Source organism: Talpa occidentalis, unplaced genomic scaffold (assembly GCF_014898055.3).
Source record: "Talpa occidentalis isolate TD23 unplaced genomic scaffold, MPIMG_talOcc4v2.1, whole genome shotgun sequence".
NCBI classification, from domain to species: Eukaryota; Metazoa; Chordata; class Mammalia; order Eulipotyphla; family Talpidae; genus Talpa; species Talpa occidentalis.
In genome coordinates, this window is record NW_026555331.1 from 112,956,586 (window position 1) to 112,984,153 (window position 27,568).

A 27,568-nucleotide genomic window follows, 5' to 3' on the forward strand; every position below is an offset into this window, starting at 1 on the left:
CTATAAGTATATCTAATCCAAATGGATATGAAGTGAAATTTACATATTACAACAGATCTTCCATATGTAACTGATAAAAACTAAAAGAACTGTAGAACTTGTGATAAAACTGCTCTCATCAAATTGAATCTCAAAAATCTATATCTGGCTCTAAGAATGTATTAAGCTTTTTTTTTTTAATTAGTAGACACTGATTTTATTTATTTTTAAATATTTATTTATTTATTTATTTAATTTATTTATTTATACAAGCACTGGGTACAGTCAGAAGTGCAGGAGGATGAGAGAATTCACCAGAGCCAGAGCAGGGAGCAGAGCAGGCAGAAGGACCGAAGTACACTGCTGAGGGGAACAGCGGGCGGCAGGAGAGGTCTGCGCGCCATGTGGGACCCTCCTCTGGTTTTTTGGGAGCAGCCGGGGATTGAACCGGTGCCACAGTGGCCGCGGAGAGCTTCGCAACTCAGCGCTCAACCGCTGCGCCACCGGGGAGGCCCCTGTATTAAGCATTATTTCTAAATGTCATATAGTACTAAAGATTTGAGGAGATACTTTGTTATTACTAAGAGGAATGCTTTAAAATTTATCATCAAATTTATCTCACCCTATTCACAAAGTATCTCCAAATGCTGGAAAAATAAAAATTTCAGTTGCATTCTTAGTCATTTTCTTGCTTGCCAATGACTTCATTTGGTCACATGTCTTGAAGGGGTAGTTTAAGAAATTTGGCCAATCCTTTGGTCTCTTTCTTTAATAATTTGAAGAATTTATTGAAAAGTTAATTGTTCTGGGTTTGCAAGCAAGTCTCTTTAATTTTGAAGTTTTAAGATATTATGTACAAGACTGTCTTTAGATGTTAGAACTTGACAATTTTATTGGGTGTTGTGGATTTGGTAAAATTATATGAACTCTTGCATAGTCTTTTTTTTTTTTTTTTTTTTAATAAATTTTATTGTTATATTCCCCATACAATTGCAGCCCCCCATTCTGACCCCAATCCCTCCCCTCCCACCCCCGCCCCCTAAAAGTGTCTCTGGTTCATAGTTTTTTGTTGATTTTGATTTTCACTTTCTTATAGTTATTCATTTTCCTGGTCCCTTATTTAAGTTTTCTAGATTCCTGCTATGAGTGAGACCATCCGGTATTTTTCTTTTTCTTTTTGGCTTATTTCGCTGAGCATGATCCCTTCCAGCGCCATCCATGTTGCTGCAAATTGCATGTGTTTATCTTTTTTGAATGCTGAGTAATATTCCATGGTATATATGTACCACATCTTCTTGATCCAGTCATCTATTTTTGGGCATTTGGGTTGTTTCCAAAGCTTAGCTATTGTAAACAGTGCTGCTATAAACATAGGGGTGTAGGTGTTCTTTGGAATTGATGTTTCTGTGTCCTTTGGGTAAATACCTAGGAGTGGAATTGCTGGATCATATGGAAGCTCTATGTTTAGTAGGTCCAGAAATCTCCATACAGCTTTCCACAGTGGTTGGACCAGTTTGCACTCCCACCAACAGTGCAGAAGAGTTCCTTTTTCTCCACACCCTCGCCAACATTTGTTGTTGCTAGTTTTTTTAATATGTGCCATTCTCACTGGTGTGAGATGGTATCTCATGGTAGTTTTGATTTGCATTTCCCTGATGACAAGTGATGTTGAACATTTTTTCATATGCCTGTTGGCCATTTGCATTTCCTCTTCAGAGAAGTTTCTTTTAAGCTCTTCTGCCCATTTTTTGACTGGATTATTTTCTTTGTTGTTGTTGAGTCTCATCAGCTCTTTGCAGATTTTTGTGATCAGTCCTTTATCATTAGTGTTGGGTGCAAAAATGTTCTCCCAGTTGGTGGGGTTTCTCTTTGTTTTTGTTATTGTCTCTTTTGCTGTGCAAAAGCTCTTTAATTTGATGTAGTCCCAGCTGTTTATCTTTGCCTTCACTATCACTGCTTTGGGTGATGTGTCTGTAAAGATGTCTTTGATGTGCAAATCACGTAGTGTTTCGCCTATATTTCCTTCTATATATTTTATGGTTTCAGGTCTTATGTCTAGTTCTTTAATCCATTTTGAGTTGATTTTTGTGTATGGTGTGAGGTGGTGGTCAAGCTTCATTCTTTTGCATGTAGCGACCCAGTTTTCCCAGCACCATTTATTGAACAAACTTTCTTTGCTCCAATGCATATTCTTTGCTCCTTTGTCAAAGATTAGTTGACCATAAATCTGTGGGTTTATTTCTGGATTTTCTATTCGATTCCATTGGTCTGTATGTCTGTTCTTGTTCCAATACCATGCAGTTTTGATGATTATGGCTTTGTAGTATAGTTTGAAGTCTGGGAGTCTGATGCCTCCATTCCCTTCTTTTTTTTTCAGGAGAGCTTTGGCTATTCGGGGTTTTTGGTGATTCCATATGAATTTCATCAATAATTGTTCTATTTCTTTGAAGAATGACATTGAAATTTTGATTGGAATAGCATTGAATCTGTATATTGCTTTTGGTAGGATGGCCATTTTAATAATGTTTATTCTTCCAATCCATGAGCAGGGGACGTCTCTCCATTTCTTTGTGTCTTCTTCTATTTCCTTTAACAGTGTTTTATAGTTTTCTTTGTATAGGTCCTTTACCTCTTTTGTTAGATTTATTCCCAAATATTTGATTTTTTTTGTTTCAATAACAAAAGGGATGGTCTTTTTGATTTCTTCTTCTTCAGATTTATTGTTTGTGTATAGGAAGGCTACTGACTTTTGCGTGTTGATTTTGTATCCTGCCACTTTACTGAACTGATTGATGAGTTGAATTAGCTTTTCTGTGGAGTTTTTGGGGTTCTCTATGTATAATATCATATCGTCTGCAAATAGTGATAGTTTGACTTCTTCTTTTCCTATTTGGATTCCTTGGATGTCTTTCTCTTGTCTTATTGCCCTGGCTAGGACTTCCAGTATTATATTGAAAAGCAATGGTGAGAGTGGACATCCTTGTCTTGTTCCAGATCTTAATGGAATTGCTTTCAGCTTTTCACCATTGAGAATGATACTGGCTGTTGGCTTGTCATAGATGGCCTTTATGATATTGAGGTATGTTCCTTGTATCCCCAGAATTTCAAGGGCTTTTATCATGAATGGGTGTTGCACTTTGTCGAAAGCTTTCTCAGCATCTATTGATATTATCATATGGTTTTTATATTTCTTTTTGTTGATGTGTTGGATAACGTTGATTGATTTTCGGATGTTAAACCATCCTTGTGCCCCTGGAATGAATCCAACTTGGTCGTGGTGAATTATCTTATGGATACATTGTTGGATTCTGATAGCTAAAATTTTATTGAGGATTTTTGCATCAGTGTTCATTAGGGAGATTGGCCTGTAGTTTTCCTTTTTTGTGTTGTCCTTGTTCGGTTTTGGTATTAGTGTAATGTTGGCTTTATAAAACGTGTTTGGTATTGTCCCTTCCTTCTCAATTTTTTGGAAGAGTTTGTGAAGGATAGGCACTAATTCGTCTCTGAATGTTTGGTAGAATTCATTTGTAAATCCATCAGGTCCTGGGCTTTTGTTTTTGGGGAGGTTTTTTATTACCATTTCAATTTCGCTAATTGTAATTGGTCTGTTTAGGTGTTCTATTTCTTCTTTATCTAGCTTTGGGTGATTGTAGAGTTGTAGGAATTTGTCCATCTCCTCTAGATTGTTAAACTTGTTTCCATATAACTGTTCATAATATTTACTGATTATTCTTTTGATTTCTGCTGTGTCCGTTGTGATTTCTCCTCTTTCATTGATGATCCTGTTTATTTGTGCTTTCTCCCTTTTTTCCTTTGTGAGCCTGGCTAGGGGTTTGTCTATTTTATTGATTTTTTCAAAGAACCAGCTCTTGGTTTCATTGATCTTTTGGATTGTTTTTTTAGTTTCAATTTCATTTATTTCTGCTTTGGTTTTTATTATTTCTTTTCTTCTACTGGTTTGGGGTTTTTTGTTGTTCTTTTTCTAGATCTTTGAGCTTCGAGATGAGGTTGTTTCTTTGCGTTCTTTCTTGTTTCTTGATGTGAGCTTCCATTGCTATATATTTTCCTCTTATTACTGCTTTTGCTGCATCCCATACATTTAGGATATTAGTGTCCTCCTTGTCGTTCAATTCAAAAAATTTTTTAATTTCTTCTTTGATCTCCTCATTAGTCCAATGGTCTTCCAGTAGTGTGGTTTTTAATCTCCATGAGGTAGGAAAGTTCCTTGCCTTCTTTTTATGGTTTATTTCTAGTTTGATGCCTTCATGGTCAGAAAAGATGGTTGGTATGATTTCAATCTTGGTGTATCTGTTGATGTTTGTCTTGTGCCCCAGTATGTGATCGATCCTGGAGAATGATCCGTGTGCGCTTGAGAAAAATGTGTACTCCGTTTTTTTGGGTTTAGTGTTCTATAGATGTCTGTTAAGCCTAATTGCTCTAGGTCCTTATTTAGAGCTTTGGTTTCTTTACTTATTTTTTGTCTTGTTGATCTATCCATTGTTGATAGTGGTGTGTTGAAGTCTCCCACTACGTATGTGTTTTCTCTGATGTCTGTTTTCAGAGAGGACAACAGTTGTCTGATATATTTTGGTGCTCCTTCGTTTGGTGAGTATATGTTAATGAGTGTTATTTCTTCTTGAAGTATTGTCCCCTTGATCATAATGTAGTGACCATTGGGGTCTCTTTTTATCTTTTTGAGTTTGAAATCTGTTTTATCTGATATAAGTATAGCTGTTCCTGCTTTCTTTTTTGGTCCATTTGCTTGTAGGATTGTTTTCCATCCTTTAACTTTGAGCCTATTTTTATCTTTTGTAGCTAAATGTGTTTCCTGGAGACAGCAAAAGGTTGGGTTTTGTTTCTTAATCCAGGCTGCCACTCTGTGTCTTTTTATTGAAGAGTTTAGTCCATTTACATTTAGAGTTAATATTGATATGTTAACATCTGTATTTGCCATTGTGTTTGTCTTTCCTTTGATTTTATTTATTTATTCTTTTAATAACTTTTTTTTTGGCCTTCTTTCATTGTTATTCGTCCCTCTGAGGTTCTGGCTTTAGGACTCCTTGTAGTATTTTTTGGAGTGGGGGTTTAGTTGCAATGAAATTCCGGAGTTTCTGTTTGTCTGGGAAGGTCCATATTCTTTCTTCAAAGAGGAAGGAGAGCTTTGCGGGATAGAGTTTTCTTGGTTGGCATCTGTTTTCTTGGAGTCTGTTGACTATGTCCCTCCACTCTCTCCTTGCCCGTAGTGTTTCTTCGGAGAAGTCTGATGTCAGCCTGATTGGTTTTCCTTTGAATGTTATCTGTTTCTTCCCTCTTGCCAGCTTCATTATTTTTTCCTTGTCATGGATTCTTGGGAGCTTTACTATTATGTGTCTTGCTGTATTTTTCCTTTCGTCGTGGAAGTTTGGTGTTCTTCTTGCTTCTTGTATATCAATTTTCAGCTCCTTCTTCACATTTGGGAAGTTCTCTTCAATTATCTCTTTGAATATTTTCTCTGTTCCTACATCTCTCTCCTCTCCTTCTGGTATTCCTATAACTCTTATATTTCCTTTCCTCATGGAGTCAGATAGTTCCCGAAGTCTTTCTTCATTCTTTTTCCTTCGTACTTCTCTTTCCTTTTCTGTTTTGGTTCTTTTTATTTCTGTGTCTTCAAGATTACTTATTCGTTCTTCCATTTCATCTATTCTGCTTTCATTGCTTTTCCCAGAATTCTTTAGTTCTTCCATTAATTCTTTGATCTCCTGCATTTCTTTTACTTCCCTCTTTAGGGACTCAATTTCTTTCTTCTGACCATTGTTTTCCCTCTCTAGGGACTCAATTGCATTCTTCTGATCGTTGATTATTTTTCCCTTATCATTGTTTTCCTTTATGACTTCTGTCAGTTTTTTAATCACGGCAATTTTAAATTCTCTTTCTGGAAGGCTCAGAAATTCTTCCAAGTTATTGTCTTTGCAATCTGGGGGCTGGCTTTCTTTTTGTGGTGTGCTTTTTCTCTGGAGAGTTGCTAGGTTGCGTGTGGTTCTTCTCCTCCCTACTGTCTGTTTTCTAATTTGCCGTATGCGTTGGGACACTGTGTTGTTGGGACTGGCCGGCATCTTGGGTGGGCTTCTCTGTTCCCCTCTGGTTCTTCCAGGAGTCATCTGTCAGTTTCAAGCAGCCTTTAATGGAGAAAGGTCCCTGTTCTAAAATGCCGATGTGGGGACACACTCCCCTGTGCGCCTGGTCTGCCCCGGCGGTGGGTTCCTGCTCCCCTCTGGGCTTGGACTGCAGGCCAGAGGGGGTCTGGCGTGGGCGAACTTCCCCCGCTCACCTCTGGCTCCTGAGGAAGCCTTCTGCAGGTAGTCTTTACTGAAGAAATGTCCCTGTTCTAAAATGGTGATGTGGGACACACTCCCTGCGCGTCTGGTCTCAGGCACACTCTTCTGCGCGCCTGGTCTGCCCTGGCTGTGGGTGCTCGCTCTCCCTGTGGGCTCAGACTACTTGTTCGGAAGGAGCCAGGTGTGGGCTAACTCCCCAGCTGGCCACTAGCTCCTTCAGTAGCCTGTGCTGGCGTCAAGTCGCTAGGTGGCGCCAGAGATCTCTCCTAGAGCCCTTGGGGAGCTGATTTTCCACCCCGTGGGACAGGGAGCAGAGCGGGGATGGTAGGGTACACCTCAACGGCTTTGGGGTGCTGTGTCTGCCTTGTGCCCCACCGTCGTGGGGAACCCACGCCCCTAATTTCGTGCCCCGGGTCTCAGTTCCAAAGCCCTCAGTTCCAGGACGCGGGCTGTAGCCCAGATCAGTGGCGCGGGAATGGCGCCTTTTGAATCCCGCTCCCCTGCCTGGGCGCCTGGTTCCTGCTCACTCAGGGAGGGCCTCCGCTGTCTCCCCGCAAGCCTAGGTCGCAGGCGCGGGGACCTGGGCAGCTGCGATCCGGTCTGGATCCGCGCCACTTTCCTCGCAAGCTTACCGGGCGGCCGGGGCTGTGTGCTGGTGCTGGTCTCCTCCTGGGGGGCGGGGCTCTCTTTATTGGTGCCTGGAGCTCACCTCTGCAGCGGATCCTGCAGGGTTCGCCTCAGCTCCTGTTCACGGGGTGTGGTGGCTGCAATAGTTCCTTTCCACTCACAGTCCCGCTTGCTGTGTCCGTTTTTCTTGTTGGCCGTTTTGGTTTGTTGTTTCCCTCCTCTCTGCCGGTCGGAGAGTGCCGACTTTGTGGGCGGGGGAGGGGAGCAGGGTTCTGCGCTTCCCTCCCTTCTCTTCCTCTTTTATGGCAACTTTCTTCTTCGGGCAGTTTGCTGGAGTCGTCCGTTTATCTTCCGTGTCCCGGTTCTCACTGGGACCTGCCGCTTTTCCTCCCTATTAACTTTTTTTAATGGGAGATCTTACTCGCAGCGTCTCCTCGCCGCCATGTTGCTCCGCCCTCTCTGCATAGTCTTTTTTTTCTTGTTAGAATTCCCTTCAAATGAACTCAACATTTGCTGACAAGAGTTAATGTTTTTCTCTGTAATGTCATTTTTATACTTAGAGATACAGCAGTTGATCTTGAATATGTTTCTTCATTTTTACCTTATCATTCTTATAAAAATAATATGACCCATTTTAAAAGTAATTTATTTGCAGTTGTTTAATGAAAATTTACAGTTATCACACACTGAAGCTTTTTCAATTTATATAGTTTCTAAAAAACTATGCTAAATTTCTTACCCAAAAGATGGTCAAAGTTTTCTTCAATATAACTGTAATTCTCCTGCACAATAATTAGTTCATGACAAACTGCAAGAAAATGTGTTTGTGCCTCTAGATGGAATCAATTTTATTCAACCTCTTTAGCATGTAGCAAGTATTCTGATCTGACAATGAATGTTTCATTTGGTTTTGTTCAATTTTCATTATTTTTTTATATAGCCCCTTCTATATATTTTCCCCTCTCTGGAGGTTCTGTTAGATAAATACTTAATAATTTGCTATGCCTACTTTGAATAAAAAGTTAGCAAAATCCTTTTTCTGAACCTCATTTGTTATGTCACCTTCGTGGTTTTTTTCCCCAAGGAAACCTTATATGTCTGGAATGAACCTAAGTGGTGCATTAAAGGGATTTCTTTGCCCGAGAAAAAGTTGTCAACCTGCGAAACAGTTGACTTTTGGCTGAAAGTGGGAGCAGGTGTGGGAGCATTCACAGCCGTTTTGCTGGTAGCTCTAACTTGCTACTTCTGGAAAAAAAATCAAAAGTAAGTTATGTCTTTGGAGTGACCATATGAGAACTGCAAGATCTCTTTTGTTGTGAATGATTTTAACTTAATTGTTGGATCCAACAAGTTTTTTCAGAGACACAAGAAATTTTTCCTAGTGAAGGAGTTAATAAGAAATGTATTTAGGTGAACAAATAGAAATGATTGTTTTTCTGATAATAGAGAGCTTATAGAGTATTAGAGATTACTGATTTAGACACGCTTATAAAATAAAGAAAAACACAGTCCAGATCACTGAGATAAATGGAAATAGAGCTAGATTGGAAGGCAGATTCTATTCTGTTTTTCTTTTCATAGTATTATATTGTCTTTTTGGTCCACCATTTCATTTCATTTCTTATGGGAAGATAATTTGCAAAGAAACAGACTAAATTTACCTTTATTTACTCCAGGATTTGAAAACTCTGGAGTTCACTATTGAGTCTAACTCCTTAATGTAAATTGATGTTACATGATTTGACTAAATATGGTTTACTGGTCAGTGGAGCTGTAATAAGAGTTCTATATTGTAATAATTAGGGACAAAGTAATATCTGGAATAGTAAACAAAGGAATGAATGATATAGAGAAAGAGTAAAGACTAAGTTACTTGCCTGTATCATCTTCTCATCTTCATGAACTTAATTTTGTAAAGCCATATAATGAATTAGCTTTTAAATATTGATAAATGAAGAAAATATAGTCACATATCCAGTTTCTCCTTGCTTTTCAAAAGGTCTCCATAATTGGACAATTAAGTCAACTAACTGTATTGTACCAATTCTCTGAAATCCTGGAAAACATTTGTGTGTACATGGTGGATAAATGAGAACACATAGCACTGTGGCAGTAGGTGAGGGCAGTTTGTTGTAGAGCAACTATACTGCAAGGCAATTTTACAAGCTGATGTATGACCACTTTCTTTATTTACTACTATTAGACTGGAGTACAAATATTCCAAATTAGTAATGACAACTAATTCAAAAGAGTGTGAGCTCCCAGCTGCAGACAGTTGTGCTATCATGGAAGGAGAAGATAATGAAGAAGAAGTTGTATATTCTAATAAACAGTCATTACTGGGAAAACTGAAATCCTTGGCAACAAAGGTGAGAGCAGAATGTTTAACTTGGTATTACTATACATTTATAAATCAGGGGCATATTAACTTAACAGCAGCATTCATATAAGTCCTGTCACTCAGCTTGTCTGTATTTCCATGTGTTTTATACAACAAAAATACAAAGTTGTAAAAACAAAAGTATTGACTGCAGCATTGTTTTGCTGGTTAGCTAAGTTGAAACAACTTTAAACTGCATTAATAGGGCATTAGGTAAGAGATTTCCATATATTGAAGCAATGGAATACTGTGCAACTGTGTGGTTGTTAAAGATATCTGTGTGTACTGAAAAGTCAGTATGTCCCAGATAAGTAATGTGAAAACCACAGATATGTAGACTATCATATTGCTATTAAATCTGTATTTATGTTAATATTTATATAGCAAGCTATTAACAGTAGCTGCTGAAGTCTTGAACTAAGAGGTATTTTTAGCCTTGAAGCACAAGGAGTCTATTATTAGTTTACAAAATAAAATTTTGATTTAAGAAAAAATCTCTTATTCATAGTTTTCCTTTTTGTTTTTATTTTATGATATGATAATTTCACATGGAGAAAAGTTATATAAACTTTTGTGGTATTAAAGGCCTCTTACTAGGTGCCATTATATTTGTCAGCTTTTAAATGATTCAAACAGAGAACGTCGAGCCTTAAATATCTTGTAAACACAGTTTTATTTTATTTTTAATTTTTTCTAACTTTATTGAGATATTATTGATAGGCATCACTATGTAAGTTTAAATCGTACAGTATTATGGACTGACTTACAAAAATTATGAAATGATTATTGCATTAAAGTTTAGTATCTATCATCTCATAGAGAAATAATAAAAAAAGTTCTCTGATAAGAACTCTTAGAATTTACTCTTAAGAACTTACATGTATATTACATAGCAGTGTTAACTATAGTCATCAAGCTATAGCTTACATCCCTAGTGCTTACATATCTTGTGACTTGAAGTTTGTACTTTTTGAAGACCTTCCTGTAACCTCCCCTCTCCACCTCTGGTAACCACAAATACAATCTTTGGTAACATATTTTATTGACATTCTTCATTGCTGACTTAAAATATGAGCAATTACCAGCTTACCCACTCAGGATTAAAAATAGAATGTAACAGGAGAAAGAAAATGCATTTTAAATGATTTTCAACAGGAAGGACAAGTGGCAAAAAAATTTACATTTATTGAGAATATTTTAGTAATCATTTTCTTTTAACTTTCCTAATTTAGGCTCATAAATATATTATAGAAAACCTTTTAAAAAAATGAGTAAGTCATATTCCTCTTCGGATGGTTATTTCATTGTTCCCTTCTTAATATAATATTTTAGGGAGGATACTATTGCTATGGGATAACAAATAGATAGTGATTTTCAGTAACTGAGATTTTATCCAAGTCAGATTACCAAAGTTTCATGAACATTTTAGAGGACATCAATATCCTGGTCAGAGGCAAAGGACAGTTAGCCCTCAGAGCAGAAGCAGTAGCTGGAATATCAACATTTATACCAGTTGTGTGAATAGGAATAGATGTCTCTTGCATACACAGTGGGTTGCATTGTTACCAGAAAGGAACCCAAAGCTTTGGGAACCAGAATCTTTTAGAGTGGCAGTAAACATGCCTGTCTTTTGCTCCAAAGGGAGATATTATTGCTATTGTATTGGACAGGTAGTGTGTCTGTTTATTGCTACAGAGAGAGATGGTGTTTTCAAGACTGCAAGCAAACCTGCCCTTTGCTCTAGAAGGAGAAAATATCCTTTTTTATCTTCCAAGACAGCTTTCTTTACAAATACACTGAAAGTCTAGAACAAAGAGAAATCAATGTCTTAGTCATAAGATGTGCAAAAATGTTAGTCTCCTAATAATAGCCAAATCTCGCTTCTATACCATCTTGACTTCTGATGAATTTTCCTACTAGCATAGCATTCCAGCACCTATTATGATTTATCAGATGACTAAGGCTGGAATCAAATTGATTCATTTGGCCAATCTGATTCATACAGCACTGAAATAAAGTTGCTACCATCACAACATCAAATAGGAAGAGGAGACCAACCTTTGTTATTAGCCTCAACCATATACCCAGGGTCCCAGACCCAACTCGCTGGAAAAAAAAAAAATCTCACAGATCATCAGGATCTACCTTTGGCAATGGAGTGGCTTTCTCTTTAATTCTTTGTATTGATCTTTCCACCCAACCTGAGAACTGAAGGTCACACTTGACACCTACATCCTTTTTCTGTAAGATTCAGGTAGAAGAGTGTCAAGCTCATTTCAAAAAAGCTAGAGATTTAACACATCACCATAAGGACCATGGGAGAGGAACTTGATGAGTAGGGTACTAAATCAAATGGCCATTATGATTTTGATCTAAGATGATGACAATCCAGTAAGACAACCCAGACACAGAAAGATATATTAGTTATTACAGAGACTTTGTCTTGGCCCTCAAGAGGAAGTATAGGGCAATTATATTGTCCATAACAATGTGCTGATAGTGAGTTGATGTTGACCTGAACACCTTGAAAAACTTGAATGGTACCATTCTCGACTTGAGCTAAAGTCAGAGACCATTTTGTACCATCTTTTCTAATTGAATAACTGCCCATGAGGTGAATGTGAATAGTGAATCATTTATCTACTCTAGAAACCTGCTCTGAATAACCAAGGGTACTATTATTTTGGGATGATTCTTGCAGCTAAGGGTTACATGATTTATTGGGAATGTTTCCATAAATAGTGGAACTGTGGCCAGCTATGACCATTGCTAGCACTCAAGCGCAAGCCACCATGTTTTTAGGAGGGAAGCAAGTTAATGGTTGGCTTCTACTTATGTTTTACAGTCCTGGAAGTACACACGATACATCTGAAAAGAAACTCACATTTGCACTTGTTGAGGACGCCAAGTGGGATCTATATTAGTTAGGCATTAGTTAGGATCTACATTAGTGTAAGCTGATGGTAACTGTAATCTCCTTGCTGGTTAGTAAAATGTCAGAGTTCCCAGTTTACTTCAGATAATTGTGTTTCCTCTGTGTCACTGGAGAGACTGCTTGAGGTTAGTCTAATTTTTCCTGCTTGTGCACACCACAGGTGTTTTTCTACTTTTGGTCTAAAACCATGACAACCCACAAAAACAATACAGGTGGTTAGACCAGAATTATGGTAGAATCACCTAGGCTCAATTCTTGTGAAACTAGCACCAAATATCCTAAAGGTTGCTGTTAGGGTAAATAACACATCATGCCCGGTATTTTCATATTAATGTATACAACCTTAGATAGGATGAATATATATATACATATATACATATATATATGTATAATTTTCCTAATATTCCATGAAGCAGCCAAGAGGAGGCGATTCATTTCTGGGATGGCCATGTTTAGTAACTCTCTCACTAAGATGTGTGAACTAGGAGGAGGTGAGGGAGTTCTCAGGTGTCTTTTCATGTCAGTTTTTGAGATTGCCATTCCAGTAACCATCATTACCATGTGCCTTCAGTGGTAGGATGCATGAAAGAATCTCTGAATATCTCTGCTTTCAGTCCATTTCTGGGTAGTTTTATGATAAAAGGTTACTATTGTCAGACTGAAAATGGTCCTTAAAGCCACAAATATTAAACATTTTTTCCAGGGATCACAGAGGTGTGCCTGGAGTTAGCTGATCAGACTGGATAGCAACTCCAAACCTGAATAGGCTTCAACAGTGGTGAGGGACCAGCTATAGCCCAAAGAGGTGATCAAATATATGATGAAATCAATTTTCCAGGGAAAATCTAGTCAACCTTTGGAATGAATTCCAAGTCTGGCAAGCTATGATAACCTGTGCATCTTCTGTTTTGTACCCATAGTTAATTCCCATATTGGGCAGGATGATGGATCCATGCAGCATTTGTGGAAGTCTGGTGCAGTTTGTATTAGTTACTTAATCCTATTTGGTTTTTCAAAGTAGGGGTCCTTGTTTGGACATATATGTGTATGGCCCAAGTTATTTGATCAGCAGTTAAAATTGTTTCTAGTTTGTTACCCTAAGAGGTAATTTTAGCATACAACAGTTGTAGTTTTCCAAGTGGCAGACTAAATAGCTTATTGACCTTTGGCAATAACTTAAGAATCATTAAAATTTAACAAGCTTATTCCAGGGAATTATTGGTCACAGCTATGAGAATGGCTTTGGGTTCTGCCCACTGGGCTGAACAGTCTTGTTGCTCTACAGTATGCATATTTGGTGCTGAGATTGGACAGCTGCAGCAGCCAGTAAACGCCATAGGGTTTCAGCTCAACCAGCTCAACAGTGAACTAGGCCCAGGCGTACAGTAGAGCCCCAGTGAATCCACAGCCCATGAGCTAGTGGCTTTGTCTTAGGTGGTGGAGAAGGGAAAAAAGTTTCCCTCATGGCAATGTTGCCACATTATCAGGTGAGGATGAGATGTTGCTTGCCAGACCAGCTGTATTCTTGAATATACCATTTATATTTGACATGTGAATCATATTGGGTCCTACCCACCATGAATGGAACTATCAGGCTATAGAATCACAAGTTATGTGTGGGAATGGCATTTAGTTTTTACAGGAACTCAGAAACAAGCTTAGTATCTCTTCTTAAAAGGGCTCTGCATGGTAGTCATATCAGGGAGGGACTGAATCTAAAATCCCAAAAGATGCTTCTTGGGGAAAACTGTTAGTGTCTAATTGGCAAATTATTAATCACAGAAAATTGTATCACAGTGTGGTCATTAGAGTTGTGAATTCACAAGTTAGAGGATGATTCAGCTTGCTGGTCAGATCTTTAACAGCCTGTTAGTTTGGGTCCAACTCAAAGAAAGCACTTTGTGGGTTAGCTGATATAAAAAGGCAAGTAAAATGCTTGCGTGATGCCATACTTTCTCTATTTGCAAAGAATCCACTAAAGTGCAGGGCTATTTTTACACTGATCAGTGGATAGATTAATTTAGCATTAGAAATATATCCAAATAGTCTCAAGGAACTTTACATAGGAGGTCTCAGAATTTATGGGGATTTATCAGCAACTGCTGATAGAAGTCTGACAATACAGTCAAGGGTGTTGGGACTGAAGCTGCTGACTTGACAACAGGGTAATAATATAGTGACAGCCTTTGGACTCAGAAGGTAGAAGAATTTGTGTGTAATACTGAGTCACACATTGGTTGCAAAGGACAGAGGAGTTAGGACCCTGGAGTATCCCATTAGCGTTCTTTATATGTGGCTGCTCTTGATCAGCCTCCTCTGGTACTTATGAGATGAGCAAATACAAGCATATACCATCAATTCCTGATATACACTCACATGTAGACGCAACAACAACAGTATCTTCAATGGACAGTTTGAACCCCTCCCACAAGGACACTTTCTTGTCCCTTTCCCACTTTAAACTTTGCTTAAACCCCATCAGTTGAATTTGCATGCATGTTCCTCTCCTTCCACAATTTCAGGTTAAACAGTGACTCATGTTCCTGCAACCAATAGATTATAAATTTTTGAATTCCTCCCCTGCCCAAGGCTCCCTGGCAGACTAACGTGGTTGTATATGACCTGCATTCCCTCTTACTAACAGATAAACTTTGTTCTTCCCCTAATCAATCATCTTTCTCCTTTAAACAGTTAAAGTCACGGAATGTAGGGGGATGCAAATAAAGAGCCTCTGTGCTAGCAAGAAGGTTTTATACTTGCTTTTATTTTTGAACAACACATAGTTGATTAACAAAATTTCAAATTATTTTTGGTCTACCCCAAGTCTTTTGTTAATTACAGAGGTATCATTACTGTCTTCATCTATTTCAGCTTTGGGGACCTCTTGACTCTGAAGTCTCTCTGGGTTTGGAGGATTTAGATCCTTCTGTTGATTTTGGCTTGACTTACATAAAGGAACACACTTTATTTCTTGATCATTTGTCCCAACATCTAAGTTTATGTGTGATTTGAACATAAGTGATAGAGGAAATCTCATTCTCTGGTCACCTTCTATTTGTAAATCCTACGCATGGTAGTAGGTGCCCCAATAGCAGTCACTAAGGTTTCCTATGGGAATTAGACTCAGGGCAATCAACCAGAAAAAGCAAAGCTCTGTTGTCATCATGAGGACCAACCACAAAGTCTCTGAGACTTTTACTGTCATCTTTGAGTTGGATCTAAAGTTGTCATGATAAGATGGAAGAGGTATTGAGTCCTAGGATGGCCCAGCTATTGTCAATCTTACTTAACAATTATTTAGTCCTGGTGTATCATCTCCAAAGTGAATCAATCCAAAATCTCACAATTCACCCACCTTTTGTCCATAAATGGCTTCCATATTTTCTTAAATGTTCATCAGTGCACGTCTCTTTTATTGTTGTCTGAAAGGAGGTAACACCTACTTTTTCTCTCAGAATGAATTTTATACTAGTTGTTATCATGGATTTCTCTCAGATCTTGTTAACCAGTATGTGAGGCTCTTGTCTTTCCTTTTCCTGAAAGATACCTCTCTGTCAATTTCCCATCCTCATCAAAACAGTGAAGAGCTTTGAAGGTTATGAAATTGCACTCTACTCATTAGTCAACAAATTAGTCTGCTGTAGTTTCATGGACTCTTTGGGAGATACAAGTCTCCCGGATCAGAGACAAAACACAATTTATTACAGCAATAGTAGTAGCCAAAATGACAGTGTGTTTTCTTTGGTTCTTCAAGCCCCACTTCTCACAGACTGAAGTGGACCAGATGACATCAGTATACATACGGAGTTAGATTGTAGAAGAGGAACTCTTAGTTGGGGACCTGGATTTTTCATAAGAGGAAGTAAGCAGGTCTGCCATTTGCCTTGCAAGGGGAGATACTATCTCTGACTTCCAGGACTGTAAGCAAACTTTTTATTTGTTCTGGATGGAGACATTATTTTCATCATCCAGGCTTTTTATAATATAAACATGTTTAAGAAGATTATCTAGAACAATAGACAAGCAGTGTCTTACTCACAAGACATGCATAAGTAGAACAGAGACTCATAGTGAATTATCTCCCATCATCAGTTTACTTATACTTCTTTTGCTTGCTATTAATCTTGTGTTTCCATATCTACAAAGGCATGATCTTATAAAGAAGGAACTGTTTAGGTGCTAGGAAGATTTTCAAGAGAAAGTGAACTCTAAAGTGAGTGAAGGAATAAGTGGAAATTATTCAGGGGAAAGAGTAGGTTAAGTATTACATAAACTTTTAAGTGTTTCCTCAACAACTTTTAATTTTTTTTTAAAGATTTATTTATTTATTTATTTATACAAGCACTGGATACAGTCAGAAGTGTGGGAGGGTGAGAGAATTCACCAGATTCAGAGCAGGGAACAGAGCAGGTAGACTGACGAAGTACACTGCTGAGGGGAACAGCGGGTGGCAGGAGAGGTCTGCGTGCCATGTGGAACCCTCACCCAGTGGCTGGGGATCGAACCTGCACTGTAGAGGCTGCGGGCAGCTTCACAACCCAGTGCTCAACCGCTGCGCCATCTGGGAGGCCCATCAACAACTTTTAAGTATTGTTATTTTATAGCCAGAGAATTGAAACTTGAAAAGGTTTTTTAAAAACAATATGGAGAATAGAGTTTTTCTCCCTGAAAAAATTCAATGTACCACGTTTTGTTTTGAATAGCAATTTTAGTAAACAAATTTTTTTAAGTTTTTAAAATGAGAGATATCAAAATTACAGAAAAGTTGAAAGAATTGTATAATGGTGCAACTTCATACACATCACCTACATTTTACTGTATTTGCTTTATTACCTCTCCATATCTCTATCCCTTCATCCATTTATCAATACATCTTTTTGGGGGGATGCATTTCAAAGTAAGAGCATACTTCAATGCATTTTACCCCTAAATGCATCAGGAAACTTGTAAGTGATGAAAAGATTCAATATTTTCAATTTTTTTTTAACATTTTCAATTTTTAAGATAAAATGTTTACATAGAGTGAAATGCCCACATCACAAACGTGATTTGATGAATTTTGATATATGCATAGACCTGTGTAACTCTAAATGCTATCAAGATATAGAACATTAGCATCAACCCTGAAAGTAAATTTGGGTCCTTTTGCATGCAGTCAATCCCCTTCATCATCTCTTAAAGGAAATTGCTGTCAGGATCATTTTAATCTATGGATTAGTTTTATTATAGAATTTCATATAATTGAAATTATACAATAGGTGTATAATTTGTGTAACTTTTCTTTCATTCAGGAAAATATTTTTGAGATTCAGCTACCTTGTTATGTTAATCATTATTCAGGAACAGTATTCTATAGTTTGGATATTTTATCCTACAAGATGTATTCACTCTCCTGTTGATACATACTTGTGCTATTTCTAGTGTCGAATTGTGAATGAAGCTGCTATGGACATTATTATACAAGTATTACTGCGTGTTCTATTTTTTAAATTTTGTTATACATGGTCTCATGGAGCGAAAATGTTTGCAAGTCTCTTACATATGTGTCATATAAGATTTGTTTATCTAATGTATCTTTATTTGTGTTCTAAAGGCTGGTATTTCCCTACCAGTGCCCTGGACTTGCAGGGTTTTATTTACAGATTTATCTTTCTTGACTTTCTCAGCAAATCAAAAAAGTTATTTTAGTTGATTTCTTTCATTGTTCCTTTTACTTGTGCACTTCACAATCATTTATGAAAGACTGTGTGTTAGACACTCTTTCATGTGTGATATGTCAAGCTAGACAGTTATTTATCTCAGAGACTAGTTTATTGAAGAAGGACATATGTACATAACACACACACACACACACACACACACACACACCATCATCCATTATGGCAAGAAAATTAAGTAAATTCTCTTGGACACAGAGAGTGGAGTACAGGAAAGTGGGTAGTGATAAAGGGGAAACTTCTGGGAGAAATTGGCATTTGAGTAGATTCTTGAATTCAGAGCTTAAGATATCATTCTGGGTCCTCTCTGGTGGGATGGGGGTTAACAAACTCAGTGCCATATCTACAATGGCCTGAGTTCGATCCCCACCCAGGGTGCTAACCCATATGGCACAACAGACCTCTCCTGTCATATGCTGATCCCCTCAGCAGTGTATTTCAGTAGATCTGCCTGTTCTGCTCCCCACTTTGTCTCTGGTGAATCCTCTCACCTCCCACACCTCTGGCCTATACTCCAGTTCTTGTATGCATAAATAAAAATATATAAAAATATCATTTTGCATGACATGTTTATTTAATGCACAAGTAAACTGACTTAGAGCAATTCATTATTTGTCCAAGAGGGGATTTAGATAAGAGTTAGAAGAATTGAAATATCTCCTGAATTTCATTCCACTGTTTTTCCTTCTACAATGGGCTCTTTCACAACATTTTCATAACTTTGATTAAATCCTACCTTGTGCAAGGCCTTCATTCACATTTTATGAATTGAAGAAAATGAGTGAGACACAATTTCTTCTGTCAGGAAATTCCAGTTAGTGGTGCAAACCACACACACACATACGATCAGCAATAGGAGCAAAGTCCCATATGAACACAAAGGACATAGCATCTAAAGCCCTATCTGAACCTAACATTTTATAAAGTTTTCAGTGTTTTATCTTTAATATTACTTTAAAGATAAAGCAGGTCTTTGCTGCCCTTTCCTTAGGAACAGATTGAATCAAATCTTCTCAAGGAAAGGCCACATGAATCTCAGATCTCCTTTCTAGTTCATGGATGATACCCTAAAGCTCTTTCCTGTAATAGAATGTGACTCTTTGAGGGCTGACATTCTTACCCCTAAAGTTTAGTCCTGTTCCTGCAACATAACATATGCTTAATAATATATGAATTATCAATGGTTATTTAAAAAAAAATTAAGGCTTGTAAACATGAGACTTAGGCAAACTCTTTCAAAGCCGGTGAGAGTACTGAGGAGATCTGCAGTGTGCTCTCCTAGGGCCTTGTCATCTCAACAAAGGCAGGGAAAAGTGAAATGTTGGTGTTCACGCTGTGATTTTTTTCCTGTAATTCTGTTGCTGTGGCTCTAAAGCTTGTCTGAAGTCTTCAACTTCTATACTCAAATGAGAGAAAACACAAAAACAATCTTATTTGTCCTGACAGATACTCACTGTCTACTTCCTATTATTTTCTCATTTTACTTCTCTTTTTTAGACATATATCCATTTGCACCTAGGATGTGTCTGCCTCCTCTTTCCTTTATTTTAAAAATAATCTTAGTTTTTTCATCTTGTCTTCAAAGCATAGTCTCCCCTACCCCCACCCCATTCCAGCAGACTTCAGAAAGCTTTTTCTAATTTTAACAATAAAAAGTCTGGGTGAAATCCTTCCTCTTATTTCTTTTTCTTCATTAAATAAGTCTGATTTATTTTAATAGGTTACATTTGGAATGTATTATATAACAAATACCAGCAATAATATATTTGCATTTAATTTTTCTATTTATTATCTAAGATAATTGTTTTTAATATCTTAAGTAGGCATGTACCCCAAATAATTTCCTAAAACACATCAGTGAACTTATGATCGAATGTCTTACTGGTGTTCTTATTTGTTTCTACTGTCCTGTTATTACTTAGCCTATTTTATCTGAAGAAAACTTAGTTTCTTTCTGTTGTTTTGTCTGTGAGTCACATGGCAAGGTCATCTATTTTAGCACCCAGGTCAGATGTCCCCTTGATAAGGGTCTCAGCGGTTTCTCCACAAGAATGACTGACACGTCTTTTGGTATCTATAGCAATTGTGTGTTTGCTTCTATTTTGGATTTTCTGTCTTATCTCCTGGACATCAGAAGCCTCCTTCAGGGTAGGCATGCTGTTTTATATCTGCCTTTCTCCTTTATAAGTAAAAACCTAATTACAAGTGATAGGTACAAAGAATAAAACATTTTCTAGAACTTTCCTTCTGGTCATATAAGATTGTGAAATCTTACTGGAATTTTGGCAGTTGATTTTGTTTTTGTATTTCTTCATAGGAAAAGGAAGACCATTTTGAATCGGTTCAACTGAAAACCTCAAGATCCCCAAATATATGAAAAGACAGTGCTGTAGCCTTCAGACTAATGAGCAAAGGAACCTGCTTTCTGGTTTCACAAGACCGTAGTTTAGAGCCTGTCCTCATACCTGGCACATTGGTGATCTCACCATGGAGGGTCCTGCCACTGGAAAGGGATGGAGGTTGTAATGTTTGAATGCCTTATCACATGGTCAAATATCTTGCCAAAAATAGAAAAGCAAGTGATTTGGGTCTCAACTGAAGATGAAGCTAAACTCAGGAAGAGATTTATCTGTATATACATGTTACTGAAAACCAAGGTTAAGCCCACCAGTGCACTGCTGATGCATGCCGTATAATGAATGGGTAACTTTTGTTCTTTATAGCTTCAACATAAAAAGTGTGCTTTTGAAGGAAGATGTGAACATATGAATTGTGATTACATTTATGTCTTTTCTTTGTTTGTATTTAAGGGGAGATTTGAAAAAAAATTTTAAAGGTATACTTATTTTTCCCATTATTTATTTTCCTGACCTTAAAACATCTTTTCTATTAAAACTGATGAACAAAGAAAGAATATATTTTTCCTTTTTTCCATATGATATCTTTCTTGATTTCAGAAACTGAAGTAAGCAGTAATTTTTTAGGAAGAGTCATCCTGTGCTGGGGTTTTGTAAATGTACATTGCCTAAGAGAGTCTACCTTTACTGGGACTGGTGAAAAGGACTTGACTGAAAATATTGAGGAATCTTAAAAAAAAAAAAAAAAAGGCAAGGAGAAGCCTCAACTTTCCATGAGTGGAAAGAAGTTGACAGTATCCTAGAAATCAAATTGCTTAAAACAGTTTATGTAGTGCTTGAAATATAATTTAAAAAAAATGAGTGGGAAAGCTTGTTTGTCAAATTATTGTAAAATTATGAGGAAGCAAGTGGGGTGACTTGTGTGAGAACACAGATAACTTTCCAAAGATATTGGGGCAATTTCACGGTCACCAGAAAATAGCAGTGGAACATTTGCCACAAAGGTTATATGGTCATTTTTCTGCTACAAGACTTTAAGGATAGTGACGTTCATGAAAAATTTTAAGTCAATAAGGAAGGAATTCAGTTTTGGAAAACTGCACATAATTGTTTCATAATGAGAATGTGGTTGTACCATAAACCGTTATGAAATAACTTTTCTTATACAAACGTGATTCTTATTGTTGAGATATTTCCTATGATGAGTGGGTTACTAATGTTAACATGATTGAATATTATTGGCTGAAAAAATTTAAATGAAGTTGGATTTGACTAATTTAGTGTGAGTCTTAATTATGTTAGAATTAGGAAAGAGTGGGGTTTCCTGGCCATTGATGATCTAAGGTGCTTTGGTTTGTTTCCAATAAAAAGTAATCTTAACAGGTCTTAATTCAGATTTTTTACAATAGTGGTAATTGGCTAAGCAAGCTAGGGCATATGGGTAGGATTTGTTGAATGTTTTGCCACAAGTCTTTCAATGAGGAATGACTTGTAACTTTTGATTCAGCAGGTAATGCCTTTATTTTTGTGGAAAATGGGAGAAAAATAAGTAATGTGTGTATTTGGCTGGTGGGTAAAACACTGGACTATTCCGTTATTGTTGAATGAATGTTTATCTTGTATTGTATACATTTGTGTTATTGGGGTCATGAATATAGGTGAGGTTGCCATTATTTTACTGTTTGTGGTGAGTTTGGGTTGGGACATGAGTCAAAGTCATAACCCTTTACATGTTTAATTTCTTTAATTTTGTTATAAAAGAAATTAATGCTCATTTTTATCCTGCTAACAATGCTAATGAGCTTTCCCCCATCCTGATCAAAATTTAAATAGAAGAATGAGACTATATTTGAAATGCACTTTTAGAGGAAACTTGGCAAAGTTGTGCATACTGGACAGTCAGGCAGTTTCTACATAATCACCTGTCACCTCTCTCCATCTTTTACTGTGTTCCACATGCATGTTCTAAGCCATAAAGATAATTGGGACTTGCTCCCAGGTAGCTTCTGTCTTTTCCTGTCATAGCCTAAAATATCTGACATGTCAAAAGTGACTTAAATTTTAATGAACTCACTGAAAATGTTGTTGGTATTGTAAAATTTATTTATTTTATATCTAATTTTAGATATTAAATAGATTTTTGTCAGCTTAGTCCCATCTTTGGAAAAGAGCTACCATTTTCCTTTAGATTCTAGTGGCTTATAATTTTATTCCAAACACTGAAGAAATGTGACAGAAAGAATATTTTGAGGAAAACATTCAAACCAATCCTGGCTATGAAATTCACTTCAGTTTTTGTCTTGCCTTTGCAGTGTTCAGAGGAATGTTGAAAGTCATCAACAAATCAATCATGTTTCTGTGACTTCTAATTGACACCTGGTTTTCCTTCTCCCCTCCCCCGTTGAAGTAGAAGTTATTTTTTATCTTCCTAAAAGGCACAGTTTTGAAGCCTTTAAATACCTCATTAAGTCAACTGTTGCCTATAGTATCTCTTAGCACTCTGTCAAAATATGTTTAAATCAGTTTTCTACTGGTTGAGACCTTTTCATCTATGGAGAAATTATATGATGCCAACCATTTAACAGTGCTGAGCAGTTTGATATGTGTTGATTTGGTTTAAAAGATTAAATTTTATTCCTGTTGACATCCCCCTCTTTGGCTACTAAGTAATCAAGTCCTTTCCAGGATTAAAAATGTTTTAATTTTTGTTATTTTTAATATATTTTCCCCCAAGGAGAAGATGTAGTTTAAATAGTTATACAGAAGAATTACTTGGGTCTAATCAAGTCTTCAGATTCCCAAGTGGTGGGTCATGATTGACTGTGGGTCTATAGAACTAATCTGGTCAATTGTTAATTCTGGTCTATCAATAGGGCTACTTCCTGTGGCTCATTGTCATTTCTAATGGAAGCTAGTGTGCAGAACATTTCTCTCTTCTCATAAAAGTAACTTTCTTGGGAGTTGGGGTGGGAAGATTGCTCAATGGGAAGTTTAAAGTCAGTATATGCTCACATTCACCTTCTCACAAAAAAGATTTGTAGAGTAAATCTTCAAAAAACCTAATATACTTTCATACCTGTGGCATTGTAACCATGAGTATTACTTCATATTTATAGGCCCAAATCTTAAATTAAGGTTACCCTAAAGAAACATTCCTGAAAGGAGTAAACTGTGAAATTTTTTTTAATCATTCCTTTAATATTGAAATGGAGTTTACTTTCACAGTAACTGGTCAGAGATTATGCTCTTATCGATTTTATTTCTTTCAGTTTAACATTTTCAAATGAGTTTTCATTTAGGATCATATATGAAGGAAGTAAAACTTCTAGATGGGGACAAATAATTGCAAATGAACTGACAGTATTATTATAATTGTCCAGATCAGAGGCCAGCAACTTTTTCTGCATAGGGTCATATTTAGGTAGGACATATGGTCTCTGTTGCAACACCTTAGCTCTGCCACTGCAGTATGAAAGCAGCTACAGACAATATCTAAACAAATGGGTGTATTTGCATTCCAATAGAGCTTTATATACACCATATTTTGATTTTCATTTAAATTTCATTAGTCATGAAATATTTTTCTTTTGTTCCTCCCTCCCCTGCGATTATTTAGAAGCACAGAAACATTCTTCACTCACAAGGTCTATAAAAATAAAATTCTTGCTGGCCTATGTTTGACCTGGGAGCTGTGGTTTGCTGACCTCTGGTTTAGATCTCTGTCACACACAAGCAAAATTATTCAGAAGAATCTGTTCAAACACTGATACACTGCATTTTAGGATCTTACTACCTTAATATTTTCTCAAGAATCTAGAATGTTTAAAAAGAAAATAATCCATCACATTCCTCTGATGATTTGATTACACACCCAAAGACATAGTCAAATACTCTTCTGAGTTCCATTTGCGGTTCTGGTACTTGATTATAGATATTGACAAGCAAATGATGAAACTAGAGTAATTGAATTGGTTCAATGTAAACGAGCAAGATTTATCTAAAAGCCTTTCTCTTTGGGGGTTTTAAAACAATTATGGCTAAGGTAATTGTATTTTAAGATAATATATCAATCTTAAATATAGACCCACTTAACAATATGAAAATAGGGGTTATATATGCTTAAAAGTAGTTTCAGCATAAATCCTGAGCTGCATCACAACGGAAAGTCCCTGCTGATTTGCATGCTTTCAAGGGGGCACACCTCAGTACATACACATTTACCAAATCCTGTGAATCTTTATCCCCTAAAATATATGCACTGTTGTAAACCAATGACACCCCAATAAAATAATTTAAAATTAAGAGGACTTACTGAACAGCTGAAGACATTAAAATTTGTTGAATTATTGGTGTTTTGATAAACATCTCTAATTTCCTTAAATAGAGTGTCCCCAATAAGGCTTTTAATTTGCTGGAATTTTCCTTACCTTATTCATGACTCTTGGGAGAACTCATCTAAAATAGTCTGTGGATATTGGTAAGTTTGGTTTGGATGGGGCCAGTGTTTTTTTAACTCAGACGACTGATATATTACCATTAGTTGGGTTAGGTAAACGTTAAGCTAGTAGGAATTAGGTGAATCTAAATTTGTCATAGAACAGGAATGGCAATTGCATACTCATGATTTTGGACCTTTGTCATTAGACATGTGGTTGTTGTAATCCACAATGGCGTTTCATCTTCCTAGCACCTCACTTTATTTTTTTACTTCTCCATCTATAGAGCCCTTTGCTGAACACTTCTGGGGCTCAAAGCTGTCAGAGTAAATAAATGAGTAAAGCAGGGGTACTCGTTGGAAGAAAACATGCAGCTGGAGATGGTAAAGGTACACCAGTATTACTTCTTTTTCAGCATTGCTCTTAATCTGTCCTCAGTGTGGTTTGCAAGCCAGCTAGCCTCACAACTTTTTATTTTACCATGATAAACCTGAGTGGGCAAGAGGATCTATTAATATTTGAACTACAGAGGACACAGAGCATTTCAGAAACTGCAAATACCTAGAAAACCAAAAATGATAATCAAGCATATTGTTAGGTTCTATGTATCGTTTTTATAAGTGGGATGCATCATTTGCCTGAGTTTCTTAAATTCAGGAAGTTTTAGCAAAAATGGATCAACTCAACCAGTTTTATGTTCTAGAAGGATAAAATGTTGCTCCTGGAGTTAAAAAAATCAAAACCTGTTTGTTTGAAATGGTTTATATATAAAAGATCTTATAACTGCTTTTTTCCACATATACTCTCTTTTTAAAAAGATTATTTCTGGGGAATATGTTGGCACTTTCAAATCAGAAAGAAGACTTGTGGTGGGGAAGGAGAAAATGATGAGAGCAGTTGGTCTGTTAATGCATTTTCAGCAGGCAGGCAAGGTGTGAAGTGTAGTGGCCATAGATCAAAACCCAGCTCAAAAACTGTTTTCTCAAGATTTACCCACAGTCCCACTGTCTAGTTTAAAAAAAAAAAAAAAAGCATGATAAATTCGATTGTTTTAGTCATCTGAGCAACTTTGTTTATGAGTAACCCATGTGCTATCGCTTCCTGAGACTGGCACATTCCACCAGTGTATTGAGCTTATTTTCTTTCCCATCAGCCTTGCCTTAGTCTTTATCTTGAGCAGATGCTCATCTGAGCACACAAATTTAGCACTCCTGCCAATGTCAGTCATAGCAGAATTTTTCTTTGTCATCTAGTGTTGTTGAATCTATCACCCAATCTGCCCCTCCCACTCCTTAAATCCTAGGTTTGTATTTGAGTATGAGAATTCAGGGCCTGGTAGGCACTGTTATCTTTGACCATCTGGCGAGTTTTGGATGAATTGATTAAGTTGCTGATTCAGATGCATCCAGAAGGAAGCAGAGAATATTTAACATCTGACTCCTCACCTTATTTCCTTCAAGGCCAGTTCTGCAGGTTTTTGTGCATCTGCTCATTATTCTTTTAAGTGTTTTATGAGTTGTATAGGTAGGTCCTGATTAACAAAACTGGATTTTTAGCCTGTGATGTGTTCCTCATTCCACTGATTTTCCACTTCCTTTTCTTTGTTTTCCTCAGTTACTCTTTATGCTTCTTAAAGGTAGGCATTACATCTTATTTATTTTTCTTTCTGTCATAGTCTGAATAGTGGACCGTCCAAAGATATATCGACATCCTAATCCCTAGAACCTGGTATTGTCACTTTATTTTGAAAAATGACCTTTGCAGATGTAATTAAGGATTTTGAAATCATCTTGTATTATGGCGGGTGGGGCGGTGGGGTGGTTGAGGGTTTGTCTAATGATGAGTGTCCTTGTAAGAGACATACTGAGGAGAAGGTGATATGAACACAGAGAAAGAGATTGGAGTGATGTCAATGCAAGTCATAGAAACTGGCAGCTACCAAAAGCCACAAGCATAGAGCACATTCTCCCCTAGAACTTCTGAGGGGCTATGGCCCTGGAGTACTTTGATATCAGACTTCTGGTCTCCAGAACTATGAGAGAAAAAATTTCTATAATTTTTGCCACACAGTTTATGGTAAGTTGTTATATCAACCACAGTATACTTTATTCACGGGAACTGAAGCAGGACCTGACAGGTAGTTAGGGTCTCAGTGAGTTTTTCAATGTTAGTTAATGATTAGCCACTGAAGCATTTACAAGGAGAAATAGGACAGTCTTACTAAGAATAAGCCCATTTTCGCTTATCCATGCTTTCCCAGTTCACTTCTTTATTGAAGTTAGTAAAATATTCAGGTTAACTGACAAGCTTCTCTGCCTGAGCATTGTTACTGGGATATTGGAAAATAAGTTAGCCTGCATCTTTATTGCCTCATTCAGTTATGAATGGTGAGGGTGACTTTCCAATGAAAAAACAAGATGATCTCCCAGGCTCCTTACTAGTAATTAAGTTGATTTTAGAACGGAGAGCTTACAAACCTTACCTGGAGCACTGTGGTCTCTGCATTCAGAATGTTGAAACCCTCTCCTTCTTGCCTCAGAGCCCTATTTGGATAAATAACAGGCTGCTATATAGATGTGGCTTAAAAGTAACCAATATACATATGGTATTGTCTGTCAATTCCTAACCATTGTGATTTATGAAAAGTCTACATCTGCACACAGCTCTCTAGCAGGGTAAACACTTGTGTTTTAAGTGTATATAGATGAGAAGAGGTGCACAATTAGACATTTTTCAACATTAAAAGTAGAAATGATTCAAAGTCAATATACTGAAATTACCTGGAGTGATTAAAAAAGAACATACCATTATCCACCATGCTGG

At 37.1% G+C, this 27,568-nt stretch overlaps 1 protein-coding gene across 3 annotated transcripts in view; it reads left to right on the plus strand.

Annotated features, from left to right (window-relative positions):
- Positions 1 to 21,586, plus strand: part of ELAPOR2 (endosome-lysosome associated apoptosis and autophagy regulator family member 2) — a 179,856-nt gene extending 158,270 nt beyond the window's left edge. For all 3 annotated transcript variants that reach the window (XM_054692480.1, XM_037510727.2, XM_037510719.2), the window contains exons 20-22: positions 8,005 to 8,183; positions 9,124 to 9,289; positions 20,270 to 21,586. In XM_054692480.1, coding sequence (XP_054548455.1) covers positions 8,005 to 8,183; positions 9,124 to 9,289; positions 20,270 to 20,329 — 405 coding nt within the window. In that variant the 3' untranslated portion in view covers positions 20,330 to 21,586. The remainder of the gene's footprint in view (positions 1 to 8,004; positions 8,184 to 9,123; positions 9,290 to 20,269) is intronic.
- The last annotated feature ends 5,982 nt before the right edge of the window (positions 21,587 to 27,568 follow it).